The sequence below is a fragment of the Euwallacea similis genome, chromosome 18 (assembly GCF_039881205.1).
Source record: "Euwallacea similis isolate ESF13 chromosome 18, ESF131.1, whole genome shotgun sequence".
NCBI lineage: Eukaryota > Metazoa > Arthropoda > Insecta > Coleoptera > Curculionidae > Euwallacea > Euwallacea similis.
Genome location: NC_089626.1, coordinates 2,556,113 through 2,577,578, shown reverse-complemented (window position 1 = coordinate 2,577,578; position 21,466 = coordinate 2,556,113). Strand labels below are relative to the sequence as shown.

At 42.6% G+C, this 21,466-nt stretch overlaps 1 protein-coding gene across 12 annotated transcripts; it reads left to right on the top strand.

The window, feature by feature from the left end:
• Nucleotides 1-139: 139 nt before the first annotated feature.
• LOC136414802 (patronin-like) lies at nt 140-21,422 on the top strand. Of its 12 annotated transcripts, none has more exons than XM_066399003.1 (30): nt 140-531; nt 4,413-4,508; nt 5,845-6,063; nt 6,119-6,349; nt 7,088-7,338; nt 7,399-7,493; nt 9,701-9,826; nt 10,447-10,643; nt 10,695-10,910; nt 10,963-11,257; nt 11,313-11,556; nt 11,617-11,734; nt 11,833-11,844; nt 12,352-12,489; nt 12,728-12,849; nt 12,905-13,110; nt 13,167-13,440; nt 13,506-13,629; nt 13,684-13,954; nt 14,026-14,199; nt 14,332-14,470; nt 14,532-14,712; nt 14,771-15,007; nt 16,929-17,100; nt 17,235-17,327; nt 18,054-18,140; nt 18,469-18,561; nt 19,686-19,916; nt 20,089-20,371; nt 20,432-21,422. In XM_066399003.1, exons 1-30 carry the CDS (start codon nt 388-390, stop codon nt 20,574-20,576), a joined length of 5,214 nt encoding a protein of 1,737 aa, XP_066255100.1. In that variant the 5' UTR covers nt 140-387; the 3' UTR covers nt 20,577-21,422. The 12 variants fall into 12 exon arrangements, with proteins under 12 accessions (XP_066255100.1, XP_066255097.1, XP_066255107.1 ...); XM_066399000.1 differs by having other exon boundaries at nt 16,929-17,106; XM_066399006.1 differs by lacking the exon at nt 140-531 and adding an exon at nt 1,962-2,558 and having other exon boundaries at nt 16,929-17,106.
• Nucleotides 21,423-21,466: the final 44 nt, after the last annotated feature.

The window sequence follows — 21,466 nt, the reverse complement described above, 5'->3', positions numbered from 1 at the left end:
GGCCAAGGCGGCAACTAGTAATACTAGTTTATTTTGGGTTGCCTACACCACAGTTCAGAAATGGATTTTTAATATATCACAAATCGCGATTGGTTGACGGATGCTTGATTGACTTGCCACTAGAGCGCTGCAGTCGCCGGATTGTCCCTCGTAATGACAAGTTGATTACTAATTTGTCACCTAATATCCAAAAAGTTTGATTTCGAATCTAATTTCGGTCGAAAATATGCTTAAAAATGCTTTGCCGAAGCCTCGTGTGTTTTAGCAGTGCTTATTACTGCCTATCAACGCGATAAACCACCGCGGAATACTCTCAGCCAGCGTAGGTTGACAGGGCAATGATACAATCCGAGGGCAGATTCGTATTTTTATGCAAATATCTCTTGAATGTGGAGTGCAATTTCGAAAATATTTACCAAAAACTCTAGTTCCGGTGAAGTTCCAAGCGGCGAACAACAACCGCCAGATGAAATGGACCGAGGAGAACGCAGAAGTTACACGGAGGCTGACGATTCCTTCAGCTCAAAACAGGTATTCCTAGATTCATTTTCTGCTTATTTTTTTAGTTGCAACGTGCAGGTCCCCTCACATACTTTCTAAGAGGTTGTTAGTGGTAACTGCAGGTCTGAAAAACGCTCCATAGGGTTTGGTGAGGTTGGGCTATAAAAAGTGGTGAAGTCACCACTTTATTTGCTCAGAACACATGCATCTATAAGGTCAAGCAACGTCCGTGTGTACAACATTTTTCAGTTTCGTCCCCTATTAACTAAGAATTCTGATTCTGATGTTTATCTATTTTGCACTAACCTTCTGCAAACCCCTATATCTTTTTTAACCAGCTAGTACGGCAATTCCTTGGGGGCTCTTTCTTTCACATTTGAATCTGATTAAAAGGTCAACCCATGCTAACAAAGTATTCTCTATGGCCTGAAGAGGCTCTCTTACCTTCCAGACAAAGCTGACATTATTATTAAGTAAGAATACAAGTGAGGAGGTGCAATTACGACTACCACACTTGTACTTAATACTTATGAGAGGTTAGGGAAATTCCCAAGAGGAATACCTTCCATAGACACCTATTTATTTTTTGATCTACTAGTGCAATAGTCGCTCAGAAGTGTTGTGTGTGCCACTGAGGCGAACTGGAAGGTCAACCCACCCTGACTAAGTGCGTTTCATTGCCTGACTGTGCCCTGTGGCATTGCTATTAATAAAGAGAAGAAATGAGGAGGTAGTTATGGCTATTAAACTGATTCCAAAATTACATATAAGACTCATACTCTGTAGCCTGATATAGGGTATTATCCATTAACACTACATTATCCAGGGTGTCTCAGTTTGTGTGTTCGACTTGTCAGCAATTCTATGCATTTCCAAACCCATGAAAAAATACTTCACCCAACAAATAAAAACTGAGCGAGGCAAATCCTTAGTGCATTCCAATTGTGCTTACATTGTTGTTCGCCATTCTGCCTACAACTAACATTATTATACACCCCTGACACTTCAGAAATCGTATTAGGAAGATTCGCCTACACGGCTTATTATGCTTCAAGGTAAAGGAATGTATTTTATTGCATAATTTACACCGTGCATGGATGACCGAATGTGATAGTGTTCAGTTAAACGTCGGTTGAAATCAACAATCGGGTATCAGGCACGGTGTGTCAATCAAATTTATGGCTTTATCAATGCTACAGCTTTCTAAGCATGTGGGCCCCATCACTGCTTATCCAGGGGATTCTGATGATATATCTGAATTACTCAACTGCCTCATGTCAACATCATTCCCCTGGCTTATTACATGTGCCCCACCTGACACATGGACTTAAGCCAGGATTGTGCAGTCTTAACTATCTGTAAATACGCCCATTGATCGGCGGTGTACCCCACCTCGTCTATGGTCTCTGAAGCGCGGAGGCGCACAGCTTGGCATGGAGATTTATGGTCAAGAATAGTTGAAAACTAGTCCGCCACATCGCCGATAACCGTCAAGAGGCTGATCTAAGCGGGTTCTTCTCCTAATATCTCGTTCAATGTTCGTTTGTACCCACTTATTTAAGTGACGGAGGCGCTCCTTAAGTGTAACTAAGTGCCCGCGATGTCTGTTCTCTTTACGGTCGGTGATTAGGTTTGATGTTGGTTTTTTTCAATAGACATTCTCGGTAGTCGTAATAGCCAAGGCAAAAGGCAGGTGTTTGTTGCTTACCGGCTCGCATTTTTTCTTTAATTGGGAGCGCTGGATCGGAAACGTCGAAGATTTGGCACCCAAGAAGAGTACTTTGGTTAATTGAGTCCGATAATTAACTGGTTAAGGAAATTAACGCGAGCCAATGCTAAACCGCCTACAACATCTGAGCACCTCCTTGCATTTCTCTTCTATTATGAAATTTGCTTTGGTTTACAGCTCTAGCGAAGAAACGCTACGTTGATATGTAGGGCTTTGGCGTGTTGTTATGATGGTGTTGACAGTGACCAGTGTGAGCCCCTTGGCTAGTTTTGGATTACACAAGGGTGACCAGAGTAATGGAGTCGGGGTATCTTTGATCACTTACACTGTAAGTTACAGCTCGATGCAAAATTCCGATTCTTCACTGGTTAACATAATCACTGGGCAATTAGGTGCTTATTGTTAATTTCATTGTAAGCACTGGTAAATATGTATTACCACACTAGTGTCTTTAAGGAATTTCACATTTAGCATGCATGCATGCGCCGTCAGTTTCCTTTATTAACTCGTTCGTCCATGCCTATACCGGACGCCCACTGGGCAAATAAATATTCAATCGAATTCAATCCAAAAACATATCACCTTTAAGCTCGCCTCTAGCTGTGTTGATGATCGCTGGATGGACACACTCCGTAACTCAATATCCCACGTTTTTTGAATGCTTAATTAATTTTGTCCTCCGGTTGCTGACTTGAATCCAACGCCAATGGCCAATCAATGCTTCGTCCTGCGAATCGTTGAATCTAAGGCTTGTTAACGTGTTAATCTCCAATTACTGAACAAAAACGGATTGGCAAAGGAAGATGAAATGGAAGACCTACCTGCCTTTCTTCAGCCCGGTTCATTGAATTATTATTGACCTTATTGCTGGGTTAATTAGCTTGATGTCTTCGAGAGCAGAGATAAATCACCTGCGAGAACGGTTAGCCAGGAAATGTGTAAAAGGTTTTCATTGGATAGGAGCATGATTTGAGGGACTGCACATGATGTAACGTTTCCCCTGTTCTTGCCCAACGAGTTAAGTCGTGGGCTTTAAATAAATGACAATGAGGCCGCGAGACGTTTAATTTGGGCGCACCGAAGCCGGAGCATGGCACCGTAAATATCGCAAGAGAAACGTTGAGGAACAGGAAGCCCGAAAGCGTAAAAACGTGAAGGGTAAACAGACATATTTCTATTTTAAGACAATGTTATGGACTTGTTTAACGCACTAGTTTAATTTATTGTGCAAAATTTGCTTATGGTCATTGTAAACATCTGTCCGCGAGGTCATGTACATCCCTCCTCCGGTAGTAGCATTAAGGCTCCCTTCACCATTATGGCAAGAAAAATCAAACTATTTTCATTGCTTTAAGGAAGTATTTCCTCCTCGTATTATTGCTCTGTCTCCGTACCAAACAACACATCCCTTTCTCCCAGTTTCACGAGTTTCTTTGTTGCCCAATTTTACAACCCTTTCAAACCAATAAAACCATTTTTTACCAGCATGACATTGTCGCCAAAGGAACGAATGCAGCTTTAAAATGCAACATTTTTTCCTGCTATAGACCTAACGTGTTACAGTATGACTTTCTCGGCCTCGAGGGACGCATTCAACAGATAGATATGTTCAGGCCTGATGAAATTTTATTAGCGCGCTAACGCGTTTTCCAGCCTAAGGCCACATCTAATGAACGGGCAAATAAATTTTATTGGAAGAGCCTTGGTGATAAGGCCTGGAGCGTGTTGTTCAACCGAACCTTCCTTAGGAGAAATCTCTGTTTTTTCATTAATGTTAATCTTGATAATCAATGAACAGGTGCTGCGATGGTGATGGTATCTAAAAATTAAGATTGTAATCTGTTGCGGCTTATAATAAGTGTAATTACTGGTGATCCTGGAAATGGCCCATCGTAAAATCTTGATTTGAAGCGGTAGACTCGCTACTGAATGGGCTTAACAAAGATAGAGAAAGTCAAGTTTCCTCTATAGGGAGTCGCATATTTCTTGTTTTGTAACAATGATCAATCTTCCGTGTTATTAATAACCATTAAGCTTTGCAACGGCGATGCTGTTGGAATTAGACCACCATTTTCTCACGAACTGGACAAGACTTGTGTGTGATACATTATATTACTGTACCGAGGGCATTTTTACTGTTCCTATTGGCAATTAAATTCTTAAAGAGAATTTTTGTTTCCAGGCCAAGCAACGGGGATCCATAAAGTGGCTGCTGTCCAAAGCTTTCAACAATAAAGTTCCTGAAAACATTAGAGAGCCATTCTACAAGGATCATGAGGTACGATTTTCAAGTTAATACAAACGTGAGAGAAAAGGAGCCCCATTTACCATTGGAGCGCCGCGTGTTGCAACCACAGTCATCGTGCATAGGATGACGGTCTGATTTTTAAATGGCCGGAATTTGAAAATCATGCTAAGTTGCGAGGTTCGACCCTATTATTGCATAGCTTCGAGAGATCGGATTAATTGGGTATTGGCTCGTGCAATCGCCTTGTAGCGTGGCAGATTTTTGTATTTTCAGCACGATTTTAGAGCCGGTCGTTATTAGCTCCTATGAGTGAAAGACTCGAGTGAAATGGTCGATTTTAGCTGAATAAACCATACGACCTAATATCAAGTTTCCAACATTCCCGTGACTGAATTCATATAGCTCTATCTCCATAGAAAGCCCCGTAATTTTGGTATTTGCATACAGCTGTTCCAATCTGTTTTTCCATATCTTGCGTTTTTCCCTCGTGGTTATCTCAGGCCGCACCATCTAGTTTCCCTTCTGGTCTGCAACTGTCCAATTGTAAAACGTTTTCTCTAAAATCGCTTTCTAACGACGGAACAATAATTTGTGCTGTAAATGATAATAATTATTACGCAGGGGCCTGTAATCCAGCACCAGACCGAATTCGTCAACTTAATGCTTTACTCAATGCGAATTATTGTTGTTGCGGCTCCCAACTTTGCTCGCCTTGAAGCCCCGTTTATTAATGACAGTTATTTTTCCGGCTATTGACTGTATCACTCAAGTGATGTCAACGTATCTATTTTTATGAGTACATACCGGTCGTTCCTTGTGGCTTGTTCGTGGTATGTGGGCAGATGAGGCCGAAACTCGTACGAAACTGAATTGTTCACTGCGGGGCCAATATGCCACGGCCGGTTCCCATGGAAACCGAAGAACTGTCAAACGTCATGGGTGTCGTCATGCTTATCAGAACGCCTGGAGTTCGATTGAGCCTGCGCAACGTCTTTCAATTGTTCCTGTGCAGCAGCCAGTCATGCTCGTTATGTAGGTCTATGGGGCGACTTAGCAAAACAGACCTATTCAAATCATAATGCACATTAATGAGTCATTGATGACAGCTGCCTACTTCATAAAGCAGCTCATTTGAGTGTTTGAATTAGACTCATCTATCAGGTACTTAAGTCCAGGCTAGTTTGCATCAATATCCCCTTAAAGATTGAAGCACTTGATATGCACTTCCGTACGCATTAAGAGTCTTCATTTATACTCACTTTGAATGAGATAAAAAAGAACACGATAAGCTTTAAGTGTCTTGAATCTAATGCCGCCTCGCTTGAAAGAAGAGGAAACGAGTGACCCCTTTTGTCCCGTTCTTCAGGACCAACAGCACCTTAAGCCGCAAATCGCAGGGGCCCTGGCCAACGCGGAAATCTACTGCCGCGCACTAGCCAACATCTACTCGGACCCCAACTACCACAACCTCAACCACATGCTGATCCTGCAGACCTTGGCCAGGAAAAACGCCTTCGCGCAGGAACCATCAGATGGCTCGCAGCTGACGGAGACTACCCTCATTCAAACGAACCCCCTGCGAATGGCAAGTGGAGGTTGCTTCCTTTTAAGGGTGGAAACGAAGTTTTTTTCGATTTTAGAGCGCGCACATGGCGGTGATAGAGGCGATAATGCTGCTCTACGCCCGCGAGGTCATCACTGGTGATCGGGTAGTGGCGGCGGTGAATAGGTTCAGCCACGGTCGAGTGCCGTCGCCGCAGCCTCCTTCCGGACACGAGCAAGGGGCCCTGCTTTGGATTCAGCACGCTTGTGATGCCCTTAGGGAGAGGATCGAACAGGAGTCGGGGAGTGTCATGGCCAACGGCGGAGACGTAAGTAGAAAAAGAAATCTTCTATAAATTGTTCACATTCGTTGTCGACAGGTATGCGGGTTCGCAAATTTAACTTCCATAAAATCTACCTTCTTTAGTTATTAGGGGGTTTTGCCTCCGTTGTCCTAAACGGGCATCCGTGTGTTTCGCCATTTCACCAAAATAAAAGACGTTCAACTTCAAATGCGCTCCCCATCTCCGTCATTCCCTGTCGATTCACTCTGTCCTTCTTTTCCCTATTTAAATTTAAAACGACAAACATGAGCGGATCAGCGAGCATCGAAGTTCAATCCGTCAAAACTAATCAAAGCCTACTTCATTTTGTTTTCGCATTTGTCCTGGCTTCGCCGCTCTCGGTCAAATTCACGGAATTTCGATTGATATTTCCGAAAGAAAATGCGTTCCGGAACTGTAGAATAATTTATAGACGACGTACCGAGTGTTCTTCCAATTCCGGCCGTGGAAATTTCGTTTAAAATGCGACACTTTGACAGCACGGGGCAAGTAAACCTCGGGTATATTCGGTCGGCATCGCCCCTTGCTACGGGAGGAGGTGGCAGAGAGGGGAGCAGAATGTAAACAAGCTTGAGTGACGTTAATCGTAAAGGCATTAATAAGATTATTGTAAAAGAGCGCAAATTACCTTTTAACAGCTTTAAACCAACTTTAACTAACGTTAAGTTACTTTTTGTAATTTTTCTGACGTTTTCCAATCAACATCCGCATGATTTTCTACAGGGTGATCGACTGAAACCGCCGGACTTCACTCAATGTCACTCCCTGGGAAATCTTTGCGACGGGGTAGGATTGGCGGCGTTAGTGGCCTACTATTGTCCGGACGAGCTCCACTGGACGGATATTAGGATATCACCTGTGCCCTCAGTACAGGACAGTGTAAATAACTTAAGGCTTGTCAGAGATTTTTGCGCTAGATCTTTGCCTGCTTCAATTTTCCACCTTCAACCCGAAGACATCACTTATTTACGAGAGTAAGCGTTCTCTTGTCGACAGTGATGGAGCTTGTTTAAACAACCAAATTCGATTTGTAGTTCCATGAAGCTTAATCTGACTGTCTTCCTAGCCGACCTCTTCAACATCATGGAGATTCATCCTATTAGCTGTGTTCGTGATAAATTTAGCAGCGGTAAGTGTCCAATTCTTCCCCATTAACTTGCCTGATGTTGCTTGGTGAAGTTTATGTCTTGCATGTCTTCAGTGCAAGTGTTAATTCTAGATTTGTGTCATTTAAAAAATCGTTAAGATTGTGTCCTCCAAGCTAAAATGGAAACCTAACTTTATGTAATATGCTAATCAGATCACTTGACCGCCAGTGCCCTTTGCGTGGCCCATAGACATAGTCCGGGATATTTTTCCCTACCTCAGTATGCACCTTATTGCTCTTATAGGAGGTGGAAGAAGCTCTCGGTCTATAGCATATCGACGCACATTAGCATTCAGCCTATTTTGCCATTGTTGTATAGGTTTCAGTAGGTCCGATATTTGGTCAGTGTTTGTAACAGGCTATATAGGAAATTATTGTAAATATGTACTAGGCATAGATGTCTGCAAGTGCTTATGGTCTCCTTCCACCCTCTTCATCCCCTATCGCTTTGATTTGTAATTTTTTGCTTCTGGGTGTTGGATTTAGTGGTGAAAGGGACAATGTGGTGGTGGTACATTGTCGGTAAGCTGTTGTTAACTTAATGTTAAAGATGGTGACGCTTTTTAACCGACTCAAGCGCAGATAAATTCCATACAAGTAATCTTATAATAAGCTTATTATCTAATAATAAGCTGAACGTATAAGGCAGTATCCTTGTATAAGCCTTTGAAATGCCTTATAGCTTTCGCGGAGTACAAATGGTCACTTAAACTGTCATTGTTACCAGCGATTGTGCGTATAATTCCTTAGATAAATCTTAATCCAAAAAGCTTAATTTGAACAATGCAGAAAATCTTAACACAAATCTTTCCGGTTCCCAATTTTAGGTAAATCTGTGGCATAAACCGTTTTGCATGCTGCTGCTTATTGACCATTCTGAGGACCAGTTTAGCTTAACCAAAATATTAATAAGTCATGTGTTAGGAGTCTTGCCAACGCTGGAAATTTTCGTGTACAGGGTGTAACATATACGGAGATAGCACTCTGCAAAATAATAAGAAAATGCGAATAGACCCGTGGTCAAAAATGCACCATTGGTGATATATGTACGAGATGGTACTGGTTCTCATTCGGAGGCGATCAGCACATCAATTAAGTCTTCGGTTTAAGCAAACGTATCCATTAGTCGGGTTTGTTGTGTATTCATACACTGCCTTTCACAGGCATAAAAATTTGACCTAGAAAATCTATCTATCAGTCGCTATCGGATTTTCGGCCTTGGTAACAGGTTGGTTCATGTTTTCTTTTAAGAATCTACGTGAATTAGGGGGTAATTGTTACGAGAACCTCTTAGCTATTCACAAACGAGTCTCGGAGTTGATGACCGGGCGACACATAAATAATCGATGATCCGTTCGCTCAAGATGTTAAGTTACTTGCGGACCTGCTGTAACGGTAGTCATCCTGGGGATTTAGGGAAAGTTCCAAATTTACCCATGAAAATGAAGAACTACCTCCAAGATCAACGTAGCCAAGATGGCACTCTCTACGGTCGGTGTGGGTGGGGGTTTAACACTGGGCACGACGGCCCTCTCCCAGCTGCTGCTTACCACTCTATTAACTATGTTTGTATCGTTGATGGTCACCCTTACAGACCAAGGGAAATTCGCTCAACTTGAAGGATATTTTCCCTTAGGGGCGCGCACGCGACGTCTACGTCTGTTCTCAATTTCGGCTCTGAGAGATGAGGATTTTGCAGTAACTTCCACGACGTTCCACTCATCTTATGTTACATTTTAAAGGTCAGGAGTCGATATTTTTCAATGAATAACCCGCGATTCACTAATTAGTATGATTAAGCTCAGTAGCCGAGTGGTTAATTATTTCGTCGTGTGAAGCGAGTTGAAAAAAATTAACGAAAGTTTGACCATCAACGTTCGCGAAGATTCACTCGTGAAGATGCAGCTGTAGTTTGATTTGCAGCCGTTACACCGACCGGTCGGCCTTGCCCAAGTCTCCGTAGAGGCCATGTGTTCTGACATCGCGCAATAACGTACGTGCCGTGAGGTTTCAGAGTGAATGTGCGGAATTTTGGTTCGAAGAAAGCGACTTAAACACCCCCTTTAATAGAGCCCATAGCAATATAGTAAAAAGTCATCTAGGGTTGCTTCAACCTTCCAAAAGTAGCTGGTAGATAATGTTCTAATCAAACTAAAGTTTTACCTGGTTTCCCCGTGTATGTGCCGCAGAAGGATTTGCTGCTCGCAACGAGCACGGAGTCGTGCACAAGCGCAATCTCCTTCAGCCGGTTATGACCCCGATACCGGACCTGCGCAGCGGCTTAGACGATCCCACAGCCGCCACGGCCTTCCAAGGTAATCCTTAGCACCGTAGGCTGTGTGTCGTGTTTCTGTGTCTTGCGATTCTTTTACAACATCCGATCATGCGATAGTTCAGTCACGGCATGGGTAAAGTACAAAAATATGTGATTTGCGTTCTAGCAGCATTTTTGTGCCTCAGAACCATTACTAGACACCAGAGCTCTGGAAGCATGCATTTCCGTTCATGGTGGAGTAACAACAATGGTCGTAGATGGTTTCTGTGCTAACTTAAAGCTTGTTAGTTTCATTCAGTCTAATGCATGGTGCGTCTTGAAAACCGCTCCATCTTCCTTAGAAGACACGCACATTCCCAGCAAATTTTTATCGAAGAAATGAGCACTTTGGGTTCGAAATCGTTCAGAACCGGACATTTGAACTTCTCCTTGCAATGAATCACGAGATTTGACTCTCGCAGCAAAAATTCCGAATTCATTCCTCTCCTCGTTGTACCTTAAACCTAATTGTCCAATGTTTGTTTAGCATTTAAAGATACGACCATCATTGCATGGATACAAAAGGTTCATCTCCTTAAGACCTCCATCAACGCCTATTTTTTTCGTTTAAATCTCTTTACATTGCACGCAAATCACGCTTCTCTTTTCTTCTGTTAACAGTCTCGAAAATTCCGTCGCACCTGCCTCTGAGGAAGTCAAGTTCCTTGCAGCAGAGCCAACAAACCCTGGCCTCGGAATTCAGCGAGGACAGCCTGCGAAGGGGCTCGGACGAGTCGTTTGTCGTGCACAAAGGACGCAATATACCCACATTGAGGTCTGTCCTCACTGAGGAGCCGCTAATTCCTGCCAGACTAAAGGTAGCGATTTTCCTTTACAATATTCATCCCTGAACTCACGTTGTTTGGTAGGTAAATAAAGAAAAGCAAAATAATGACAGTAAAGCGGATGAGAGGGGCGAGGTCCCCGCGGGCAAGCCCAGCAACTGGGAGGAGCACAAGAAGACCAGCTTTGCGGGCAGGAGGAGTAGGAGGAATTCGACCACTGACGAATCTCAGCTCACGATCGAGAACTTCGGAGGGAGCCAGGACAATCTGAATTTTATCGGGCGCAACCCTGACAAAGAGGTACAATTTTTTTATCTCTTAATTGGAGGTTTTTAATTGCTGTCCGCAATAGCTGACCATACACGTGGGCCGGAAAGTATCAGCTCCCAGTTTTCCGACCCCCATTGATAATGCACCCGTAAGATCCACGTTGCAAGACGCGCGGGGATCTTTCCAATTAGGTTACGACAATGGCTGTGAAGAGAAACAAGATGATGGGTCCGAGAAGGGCAGACTGAAGAGGCAGATGAGTAGCGACGACATCACGCTGAAGAAATTCCAGGACCGCGGTCTTATTAAGGATTTGGTCGACGGAGAGGTGGCCAATAGGATGAGCTTTGCCGACTTGGGGAAACAGAAAATTTTGGGTTAGTTCAGGTTAGCTAACCTAAAAAGAAGCTTAAATCCACGATTCTTCTTTAGGTGATAATAAAGGAATTCATTTAGTCTATATGAATGACCGGGACGAATACCCCTCGAAGCCGGGTATCCTAAACAGAATGGGGAACACCAATGGGAGCACCGAAAAGCGGACTTCTTTTGCAACATTGCCGAATCAGACCACTTGGCAGCAAGTTGGTACCATTCAACCTCAGGACGAGGGCACCAACGGGTCTGAAAGCGGCGGCCCCAGCAATATAATGGCGTCCCAACTGAGTGACGTTAGGTGAGTTTAGTGTCTGTGGGATCAAGATGAAGTGGGTGAAGGTGGCTTCCGTTTATGTAGATTGAAATTAGAGGAGAAGCGTCGTCACATTGAGAGCGAGAAACGAAGGATGGAAATGGCGATGAATAAACAGAGGCAGAAGGTTGGAAAAGCGGCGTTTCTGCAAGCAGTGTCCAAGGTTAGTGCAGTCTTTGTGTGACGTTAAAATGTAAACTGTGGCATTTGCACTTGCTGTTGATGTGGTTTTTGTATAGTTTCCCTTTACCTCTTTTACAGCTTCCGGAGTTGGTAAGAACATGTTTTGTATGCATTTTTTACCATTTTCTGGTTTCCTTTGTGATTTACTGTTAATAGATTAACAGTGGATTAGAAAGATGCTGTTCTTTGTAGGATCAACTGCAGTGGACTGGGATTATTAGGAAGTTAGAAGTTTGAACTGTATATAAATTTAGTTAGAACTGGTCCCTTATAGAAGTGTTTCTAGTTACTTGTAGTAGATTTAGTCTTGTTCTTGCATTGCAGGACACCTTTAGTTGGGCATGAGTACTATTAAAAATACCCACATGTTTTCTGTGGGTTTCTGGCTCTGTCATAATGGCGATTTCCAATTTTTGTCAGCTAATAGCTCCTTTCTTCAATTTAACTTTTGAATGTTTTTTAGAGTAAAACAACCTTCTTTGTTAAAAATGGCCCCAAAATTGGGCATCTTTCTTCCTTTGCGCACTCAACCTTCAATAGTCTTATTACTGTCAATCATTAAGGTGTAGGGTCTCTGAACTACAAACTAACTTTCAGCGCAGGGGTAATTTACTAAAATCAAATGACGCCGCCGAGTCCCCGAAAGACTCGGCGGCAGAGCAGCCCGAAAAATCTCCAAGCCCCTCCCCAGCATCCGTCCCAACGCCAAAGCCACAGAGGCCGTTTACGTTGCAGGTATTTTTTCTAGGAATTTATTGTGTATTTATGCTTTTTTTCTAATGTTGCTAGGCCTTGTATACGTCCCTGATTGAGTAGTTGTTTCCCCAGTTTGGGCATGTACTGTAGAGAGTATTACTTGTACAACTTCTGTCTCAATTTCAAAGCTACTAACAGTTTTCTTGCAAATAATCATGGCTTTTACTCTCAGTACTTTCAGTGAACACTACTTCACATTTTTTCTGGTTTTGTTTAGGAAATATCCGACAGTGCATCAACTGCAGAGAAGCGGTGGCTGGAGGAGCCCTTCGCGGAACCGCGTCGCACTCCAGATTTAGAGAACATGGATTTGGAACAGTATCAGCAGTCATTAGCTCAGTGAGTGTTCCCCGTGTCTCCCCGGGATTATTTCATCATTGAAGTTGTATTTCAGCATGAATTCTAGTCTCTCCGGCATTCAGTCGGACATACAACGATTGGCAGCGCAGCAGAACCAAATTCAGACGCAGCAGCAGCAAAAGCTGATCGCCGAGCAGCAGCGGCAGATCGTTGAGCTTCAGCAGCAACAGCAGCAGCTTCAGAGCTTGCAACGCCCGCCCCCACTGGCCCAATTTTATCCCTCTCAAAAGTACCAGCCCAGTAAGACTGTTTGGTTCATTTATTTACGTTTTTCGACTTATATTAACGGACACCAGGTTATGCATCGCCGTTACATTCGTCGATGAGCGCGCCTCATGTGCCTCAAGTCTTGTTTGCGCAGCCTCAGGCCGAACAACAATTCTTCCTTCATGATAATCCGCCAGCTCCAGTGGCTACTCCGCCTAGGAGGACGTGGGGACAGTCTATGCAACCTGTACAGGTAGTTTCAGAGGCTTTTGTACCTCCTCAACCGGAACTGCGCACCTGGAGTAAGCCCCAATCCGTCGAGAACAGTCCTGCAGGCTTCGTTTTGCATCATACCAGTGATAGGTAAGTGCCAACAAAGTTAAATTGATGAATTTATGACATTTGATGATGTTATTAATTTTTTTCAGATTATCCGACCGTTTCCATGAATCTACTCTGAGACAAACCGACAATAGATTCCAAAATGATGAGCCAGGCAGAACCTTAAATCACTCCAATAGCTTCACTCTAAGCCAAAGGCATCTAGAACAGGTACTTGGTGACCAGAATTCGAAGGCTCATATACTCATGATGTATTTATCTTAGACTCAGTACGGCACTTCGCACAGCACGCCCTCGGCTTCGCCGCAGCATCGGGCCAACGTGCACAGGCAAATTTCCCAATTATTGGACGATGCAACAACCACGAAACGTCAACCTTCTCCTGTCAGCTTGCAGTCCATCGACGTGGCGCCTCAAGAAAGGGAACGAAAAGTAAGCGTAACTCATGCACCTGTAGCAGCTCCGTCTGCCGACGACATGGAACCTCAGAATATCTCGTTTATTGGGAGTAACGAGGATGTGGCTCTTACTGAAAGTAAGTCTTTTGCTAATTAGCAAAAACTGATATTTTTCTGGACACTACAGCATTTTTGGCCTTTTTGTCAGGTCTTAGTAAGTTGAACATCACCTCGGGTAGCCGTACCTATCGCATACCGTCACCGACCAGGCCCTTAAAGTCGAGAGGGTCACCTTTTCAGCCGTCCCTATCTCCCCCTGTCGTCGAACCGGCAACGCTGACGCAAGTCAGCAGTTTGGATGGAGATCCCAACGCTGAGAAAGGTAAGCTAATAGAGGACTCTAATGTGTTAAAAAAAAAGTTTTTCCATTCCTTCTTTCTGAAGAGTCATATTATGTTCGAAACTCTCTGGAAGACTAGATTAGTTAATTTTCAGTTTAAATAACGTCTTGCAGGTTTTTACATAACCTTCGACGATGAACCACCTAAGAGACCTAAACCTGCTTTGAGAAGTAAGAGGAATTCCCCCAAAAAAGAGCGAAGCTATGTGGAAAGCCCCGAGGAAGCAACAGAAAGGAGGGAAGCCCAGTTAAGGTTTTTATCATCCATTTACCGAGAAACAATAGATTACATTTTTGCATTATCTCATCTTCAGAATGGATAAGAAGAAACAGCTCGAACAGGATCTGGAAGAAGAAAGAGGGCGTAGAGAGCAGGAATTCCTCATTCAACAGCAGAAAGATAGATTGAAAGCGAGACGAGAGGCTAGTCAGGAAAGGCAAAAAGTTGTGGCAGCTAGCGCTTTAGTCATCGGCGATCAAAATGACGCTGATCCCGTAAGAAAAAAAAACAATTTTATACAATAATTTTTCAAACTTTTATTCTATTTTTCAGGATTTAATCGATGAGAGGGAAAGGAAAAAGGAAAAAATTATGATGTTATCCTTGCAACGACGCCAACAGCAAGAGGAGGCGAAAGCCCGCAAAGAGGCCGAGGCACAAAGGCGAAAAGAGATCGAGAAGGAAAAGGAGGAGGAGAAGGCGAGAAGGAAAGAGGAGCAAATCGCGAGGCGGACCGCTATTTTGGAACAGTATAAGCTGAAGAAGGCCATCGAGGAGGCAGAACGAGAGGTGAGGCATGCATTAAGTTTCCCGTTATTTTTACCCTTCCCTCGCATATTGCCCTAAAACGTATCATCGATACATATGACTCTACGACGCCACCCCATTTTTAAATAAACCATATTAATTTCAAGTCACTGAGGTTTTTGTAAGGATGCACAGTAATTTACGTATCCCTTTTGCTACTCATCAAAGATTATCCAGAAAGCGATACTTATTAGTGTGTCAAAGAAACTACAGGGTGAACTATTCCTGATCACCAACATCTTCAAAACACATGTTTAACCTGGCACTTGCTTAGGTACCACTGGTTGATCGGAAGGACAAGCAAGGTGCTTAAAGCTGGCCGAACCTAAAGTGCATTTATTATTAAACCGGAATGAAAAGAGGTGTACCACAAAATTAACCGTTCTAATTACCAAGCGTTTAGGTATTATAAACATGTTTTTGGCACATAAAGGTGGTTAAACATCTCTACTTGTCACATTAGAGTTCCTGTTTTTAACTGTTTTTACAAGAAAACTGTGTGAATGAGACTTTAAACGACCTAAAGTAAAGCAATTGTAAAGCAATTGTATTTTGAAGCTAAAAAAGCGCAGTTTGAACAAATTCTAATAATATATATATAACCCCCTTGTGTATCATATCCCAAACGTGTTCTATGGGGGACAGGTCAAGTCAGAATGGAGGCCAAGGAAGCACGTCAACATTGATGACATTGATGAAGATGAGCCATAGTTACATCAGCAATATGTGGTCGTGCATTTTTTTGGTGAAAAATCACGGTTCCAATAGGTTCCAGTACTTCCTCTATGTAACGCGCGGCGTTATATGTAAAATATGATCCAATTTTGGTTAAATTTGATGCATTAATTCTAGGTGTTGCAATTCTTAATTAGTGATAAACAGTGTATGTTTTCCTTAAGTAACAAAAACGTACGCTAATTATATGAAAAAATGATCCTGGCTGTGTAGCTGACAGCGCTGTTACATTTGTAATGTCATGGGTTCAGGTCTTCCCGGTAGGGCTAAAATATTTGTTTTTTTTTCGCTTATAAAAAGACGTAATTTAATCCCTCAGTGTAACAATATACATCACCGAAGAGCTCGGTAATGACCGAAACTGCCCCCACCCACTGACCGCAACTCTGCGTTTTTCGCCTCACGCTAACTGTGAAAGAAAGCAGCGCACATTCCAGTCGAGCCAAGAGCTTCTTATAGCTGAATCGCAAGAACAAACTGCAGGCACCGGGTCTTTTTCTTGTTTTCCGCGCTATTTTAAGTGTCTCTTCCAGACTATTTCAAGAACGCCTCCAGAAAGTGCATTCACTCCGAATCGTAGTAATATGATTAGTGGACATATCACCGCCGATGTTTAGTTTACGGCTTTAGCGTCTTCGGTCTGGTTATTAACAATAATCCCGCGTAGAGTGTTCTTCGTCATGTCGTTTATTTATTGGTCTTTGGTGAGTGGCATCCTCAAGTGAGCGTTGAGTTTAGGTCCGCAATGTCGATTTAGAAATTATAAGTAAACGACCAATTAATCTCGATCAGTTTCATTTTTAGCGATGTTAATTGTTTATAGCAAAACCGACAGTAAAACGCCTGTTTTGCTTTGGTAATGAGCTTGAGTGCTCTACACGCACACACACACGTTAGTGTCTTGTGCACACATAAATTAAGCGAAGAATTTGCGGTAACCGGGCTGATCAAGGGTTTGCTACGCTTCAAATTATTATTATATTGATCAAAAATTAAACCCTTCCGGCAGAGCAGAAATTGATGCACAACGGTATATAATCGATAGATCTCTATCATATCCCTTCAGCTGCAAGGCGTTTCGATATTGGATTGACGCTTAGAAAATGAAAAAAGTCTTCGGCAATGCAGGATTTCGCTTAAATGACCCCTAAATCATGGCTCGTTTCAGGGTAAGACTATCGACAAACAGGACCTAATGTTCCTGAAGCCGACACCCAAGATGCGACCAAAAGGACCTGCCAGGCCCAGGCCGAAGACCATCCATATAGACAGCGGCTCCGTACAATTGGCAGAGGGCATGTCGAGCAGGGGGCGGAAGGGCTCTACATCGAATTTAACTGGTAAATGTGAGTTGTCTAAAGTGACCCGAAATAACGAAATTTCGTCAGTTCCATATATTTTCCGTTGACCGCTTTACAATTTATAAGGCGCATGACCGCTTTTTAATTGTGTTTATTTATTTTTATTTATTTAGCTTATGCTCCTTCCTCTATGAAACGCGATTACTACCGGGGCTCCCAAGACAGCTTGGCTGATCGGAGCTTAAGCAGTAATCTGCTTTACAAAGGTGTGTTCTGCTCTTCTTAACATGCTTTAATTTCCCCCCATTATCAATCTTGACACACACACACACAATAGTAAACGGCAAAAATTCTTCCTGTGTAGCAATCTTTATGTATATTGCTCAAAAGAATTTAAGGGACAAGCGTACGTTTGGCTATAATCTTTATACCGGGTGGCCAATTGAAAACGGAACAGACGAGTTTGTGGCCAGGATTTTTTTTTTTCGATAAACGCACAGACAGGACAATTCTATTTTGAAGGAGAGCAATTTTTGCGATAAAATTCGCTTTCAGATTGTCTTCACCCCTTTGCGCTGTGATTACAACCTTTAAAATGTTAATAGGGATGATAGGGCAAGTGATACATCATTTGAAGGGTTTTGCTTCCCTGAATTCAGTGCAATAATTTTTTAAAAGTGTTATCATGTTTCAACAATATTTTATCAATTATTAAAACTTGAAATAGTAAAATTCATTTTTTCAACTTTAAGTTTGAATAATTGTCAAACCTCTTTTCACTCCACGGTCCCGTAAGACACTATTTCCTGGAAATTTTTTTGAGAAAATTCAATTTTTCCTCACCTAGGTAGTTTCTAAATTTAATAAGAAAGGGCCCTGTTTTTGTACTGTGGGTCCTTTATCAACAATTGTCCTTGTTCCCTGGATTATCTTGAGTAATGTAGTTATATATATCATCGAAGAATTGGAATGGTTCACGTGGGCATTTTCAGATTCCCCCGACGACAGCCACGGCATGTCGCCCTGCCACAGCGCCAACCAAACCCTGGGGCGTCGCAGCTCCTACAAAACGAGCAGAGGTAAGACCCGCAACCCTCAAGCACCCCACGAACTGTTTTGCAAGGCATACGGACTTGGTAGAGTGAAACGTGGCACGCTACTTCTCTTTTACTGTCCCTGCTGTTTGCATATGATTATTCTTTTTAGTCGTTTTTGTTGCGAATGGTACATTGGGAGACTCTACAATAACATTAATCTTCGCCGCCGAAAGATTAATCTTATTTAGGCTGTTCATGTTCGATGTTTGTTGCACACCTGAGATCACTCTCAGGTGTAGTGGGACAGTAAGGGCCGTTTATGATTCCGTTCAGTTGAGTTCGCGTATGTATGTAAACCGTATTTTTGCAGACCCCTCGCCTGCCCAGGCCCGCGGCAGATCTAAGATATCGACATATCAAAACTTTAAGGGCCGCAAGTCTAGCTCTATGATGAACTTGTACGGTAAGACTTCAGCTCACTGTTTCATTGGCCCGGTTCAAGGTACCCACTAAAACGTCTCTTTTTTTTTACTAAATGTCTTGAGCTGTTGTTTATCGTGGGGCATGCATCTTTATTTTCATTGCGTCCATGGTTTTTTCCTTTGTCCGGTGAAAGTTGCCACGCATGCTGGAATAGAGCGTAAAATCCCTTCGATTTTTGAAGTCGCCAGATGGCGAATGCGCTTAAATTTATCGGTCCGTGTGTATGTTTGGTTACATAATCGAATCTCGAGACTTCGGTATATCAACTTTACTGCGTTTACATGGCGAATTGAGATCGTTTTGGCATCGAAACTGCAACATTATTTCATTCTAAGTTGTTTTCACATTTGACGAAGTATTGTAATATTAGCTAAACATCTTTCGGAAGCGTGGCAGCTTTTACGGAACTTTATTAAACTGTTTATTACCTTATCATCCCTCTTTATTGTTTCCCAAATTTACCTTAAGATTAATTTGGTGCTGGTTCTATTTCCGTTTAATTGCAAGACACGGAGTTCGGCCTTTCATTTGATGCGTCCTTTCTGGAGCACATTTTGTGTTGCCACTGCAATTCCATCCGTTTCAGGGCTCAAAACAGCGAGAGGTGTAACGTTTTTTGGAGGTCATTAATTTGTCTGTTTAGTCCTAGTTTCTCAAATTTCTGTGATCGTGATTTTTGTTCCGGTAGTTTAAGTTTTATTCTTAGCATGTCATTTATTGTCTATCCATTTAGCTTCAAGCTTCACGATAAGAGCGTACTCAGGACCTGCATTTTACATTTCACAGAAAGCTATTTTTAATCGCCAATCTGGAACTCAAGAGTGTCCGCATTTGACCCGTAAACGGTGGGGAAGAAATAACATTCTCTAACAGGGTGGAGGGTGGTTTGGAAGTTGTAGTGTAGCTCGTAAATAGCCAAAACTAGTCACTATTTACAGAGCTGTGCTACGTCTATTTGAACCTAAAAAATGTGCTAAATTTCGTCTAACTTAGGCCATAACGGGACTATGAAATCTCGCCTCCATTCATAATCCAGGGATGTCGAACAAAGGGCCCTTTCTTACAGTTCCTCCCGCACAGCCCAACAAGTTTTCTTTTCCGCAGGTTCTAGCACCGACCAGGACAGTATCGCGTATCGCTTCGGTGACACAGATTCGGGGCTGGGAAGGGCCACCCCTCCCCGGAGGGCACCGTCTCCTGGCATGGGGCTGCGCCACCTGCCCTCGCCCTCAGGGCCCGGCAGTCTTCCGGGTCTCATGACAAAGGGCCGCCGGGTCTTCGATGATGGGTCCAGTGACATCAGCTCCACCCCAAGCAGCATGGTGGATTACAACGGTAAGAGAGCTTTTCAGTTTGTATGTAATAAAACTTCAGCTGTTCCGGCGGCTGTTAGTTTCTCCGTCTCGAAGATAGCAGTAGTGGACACGTCCAGCGTCTTAGCGACGTTCATATCGCCAATTTAGTTCCATAAAAAGTGCTTCAGAAACGTTCCTTTGCTGAATTCCAGGACCTCGCCTGTACAAACAACCGGCCACTAAATCCAACCGGAGCATCATGCTGAATGCGGTCGAATACTGCGTCTTTCCCGGAGTCGTGAATCGCGAAGCAAAGAAGCGAGTCCTCGAAGAAATCAACAGGTCGGAAAGCAAGCACTTCCTAATTCTGTTCCGGGACGCCGGCTGTCAGTTCCGAGCTCTATACTCGTATTGTCCGGACACCGAAATGGTCGCGAAGCTCTACGGGACCGGGCCGAAGCAAGTGAATGATAAAATGTTTGACAAGTTCTTCAAGTAAGCTTCGAAATTGAGTCTTCTTAGATGCAGAAGTTGTGATTGCTCGATTGATTTCAGATACAACTCTGGAGGAAAATGCTTTTCGCAGGTTCACACCAAACACTTGACAGTGACGATCGACGCGTTCACCATTCACAATTCGCTGTGGCAGGGCAAGAAAGTGAATTTGCCCAACAAAAAAGATATGGCGCTTGTTGTTTAATTGGCAGAGTTAGGCAGTCTAATTGTTATTTAGTCATTTAATATTACGGATTACTTTTTCTTTTTGTTAGAGCTTTATTAAAAACGGTTCAGTGCGCGACCCAAAGGGGTAATCGGCGTTTTTACACTCGGTAGTTAATACGTGTTGCATTATTATTGTCTCATTTGATAATATTTATTATCCACTTAATAAATAATATTATAATTTCACAATGATGCATTCTGAGATACTAGAAAGTATTAATTTTTTTATATACTAAAAAGTCTTCGTTTTCCTTTTTTTTTTTGTAAATGTGCCTTTTGTATTTATATATTCTTAGTTTTGTTTAAATTAAGCTTTTGTTTGTGCCAATCCGATCTTTATCGTGTACTTGCAGTCAGAAATGTAAAATTTTAATAGTGTCATTCCATTACGTGTTGTTCTAGATAGGATGTTCTCGGGGGCTGTTCGTTTTGACGTTACTTAGAAATTACATGGGTGCTCTTTCAAAAGTCTCCGTTCAGCGATTACCGACGTATAGACTTAATATTGTTTTTCGCTTCTTGATTGTCGCTCGTCAACGTTTTTTTCGAACCTAAACATGCGTATTTAAATTCAGTGTGTGATCGTTGATTTTACGTTTCGCACTAAAGTAATCGAAGAATTATTGTTGTTGGATAGTACCAGGTATTAACACATTGGATCCGCGATTCATGTAATCATTACTACCTACCTACTTTAAGCAGGAATTTATTATTATACTAATGATTTCATATGTGTATATATTTATGTTTTTATAATATAAAATATTTATTAATACACTTAAATCAGACCGAAATCTTTAAACAATAAAATTTCATAACCCAATTCAGAGTGCGTTTGTGTGATTTTTGGTGCCCAGCAGTAGTTTA

Coding starts and splice junctions, on each gene's coding strand:
- LOC136414802 (XM_066399000.1), top strand. CDS start 388: ATGTGGAGTGCAATTTCGAAAATATTTACCAAAAACTCTAGTTCCGGT. Junction 10,644..10,694: donor TAATTCCTGCCAGACTAAAG/GTAGCGATTTTC, acceptor GTTGTTTGGTAG/GTAAATAAAGAAAAGCAAAA. Junction 10,911..10,962: donor GGCGCAACCCTGACAAAGAG/GTACAATTTTTT, acceptor TGTCCGCAATAG/CTGACCATACACGTGGGCCG.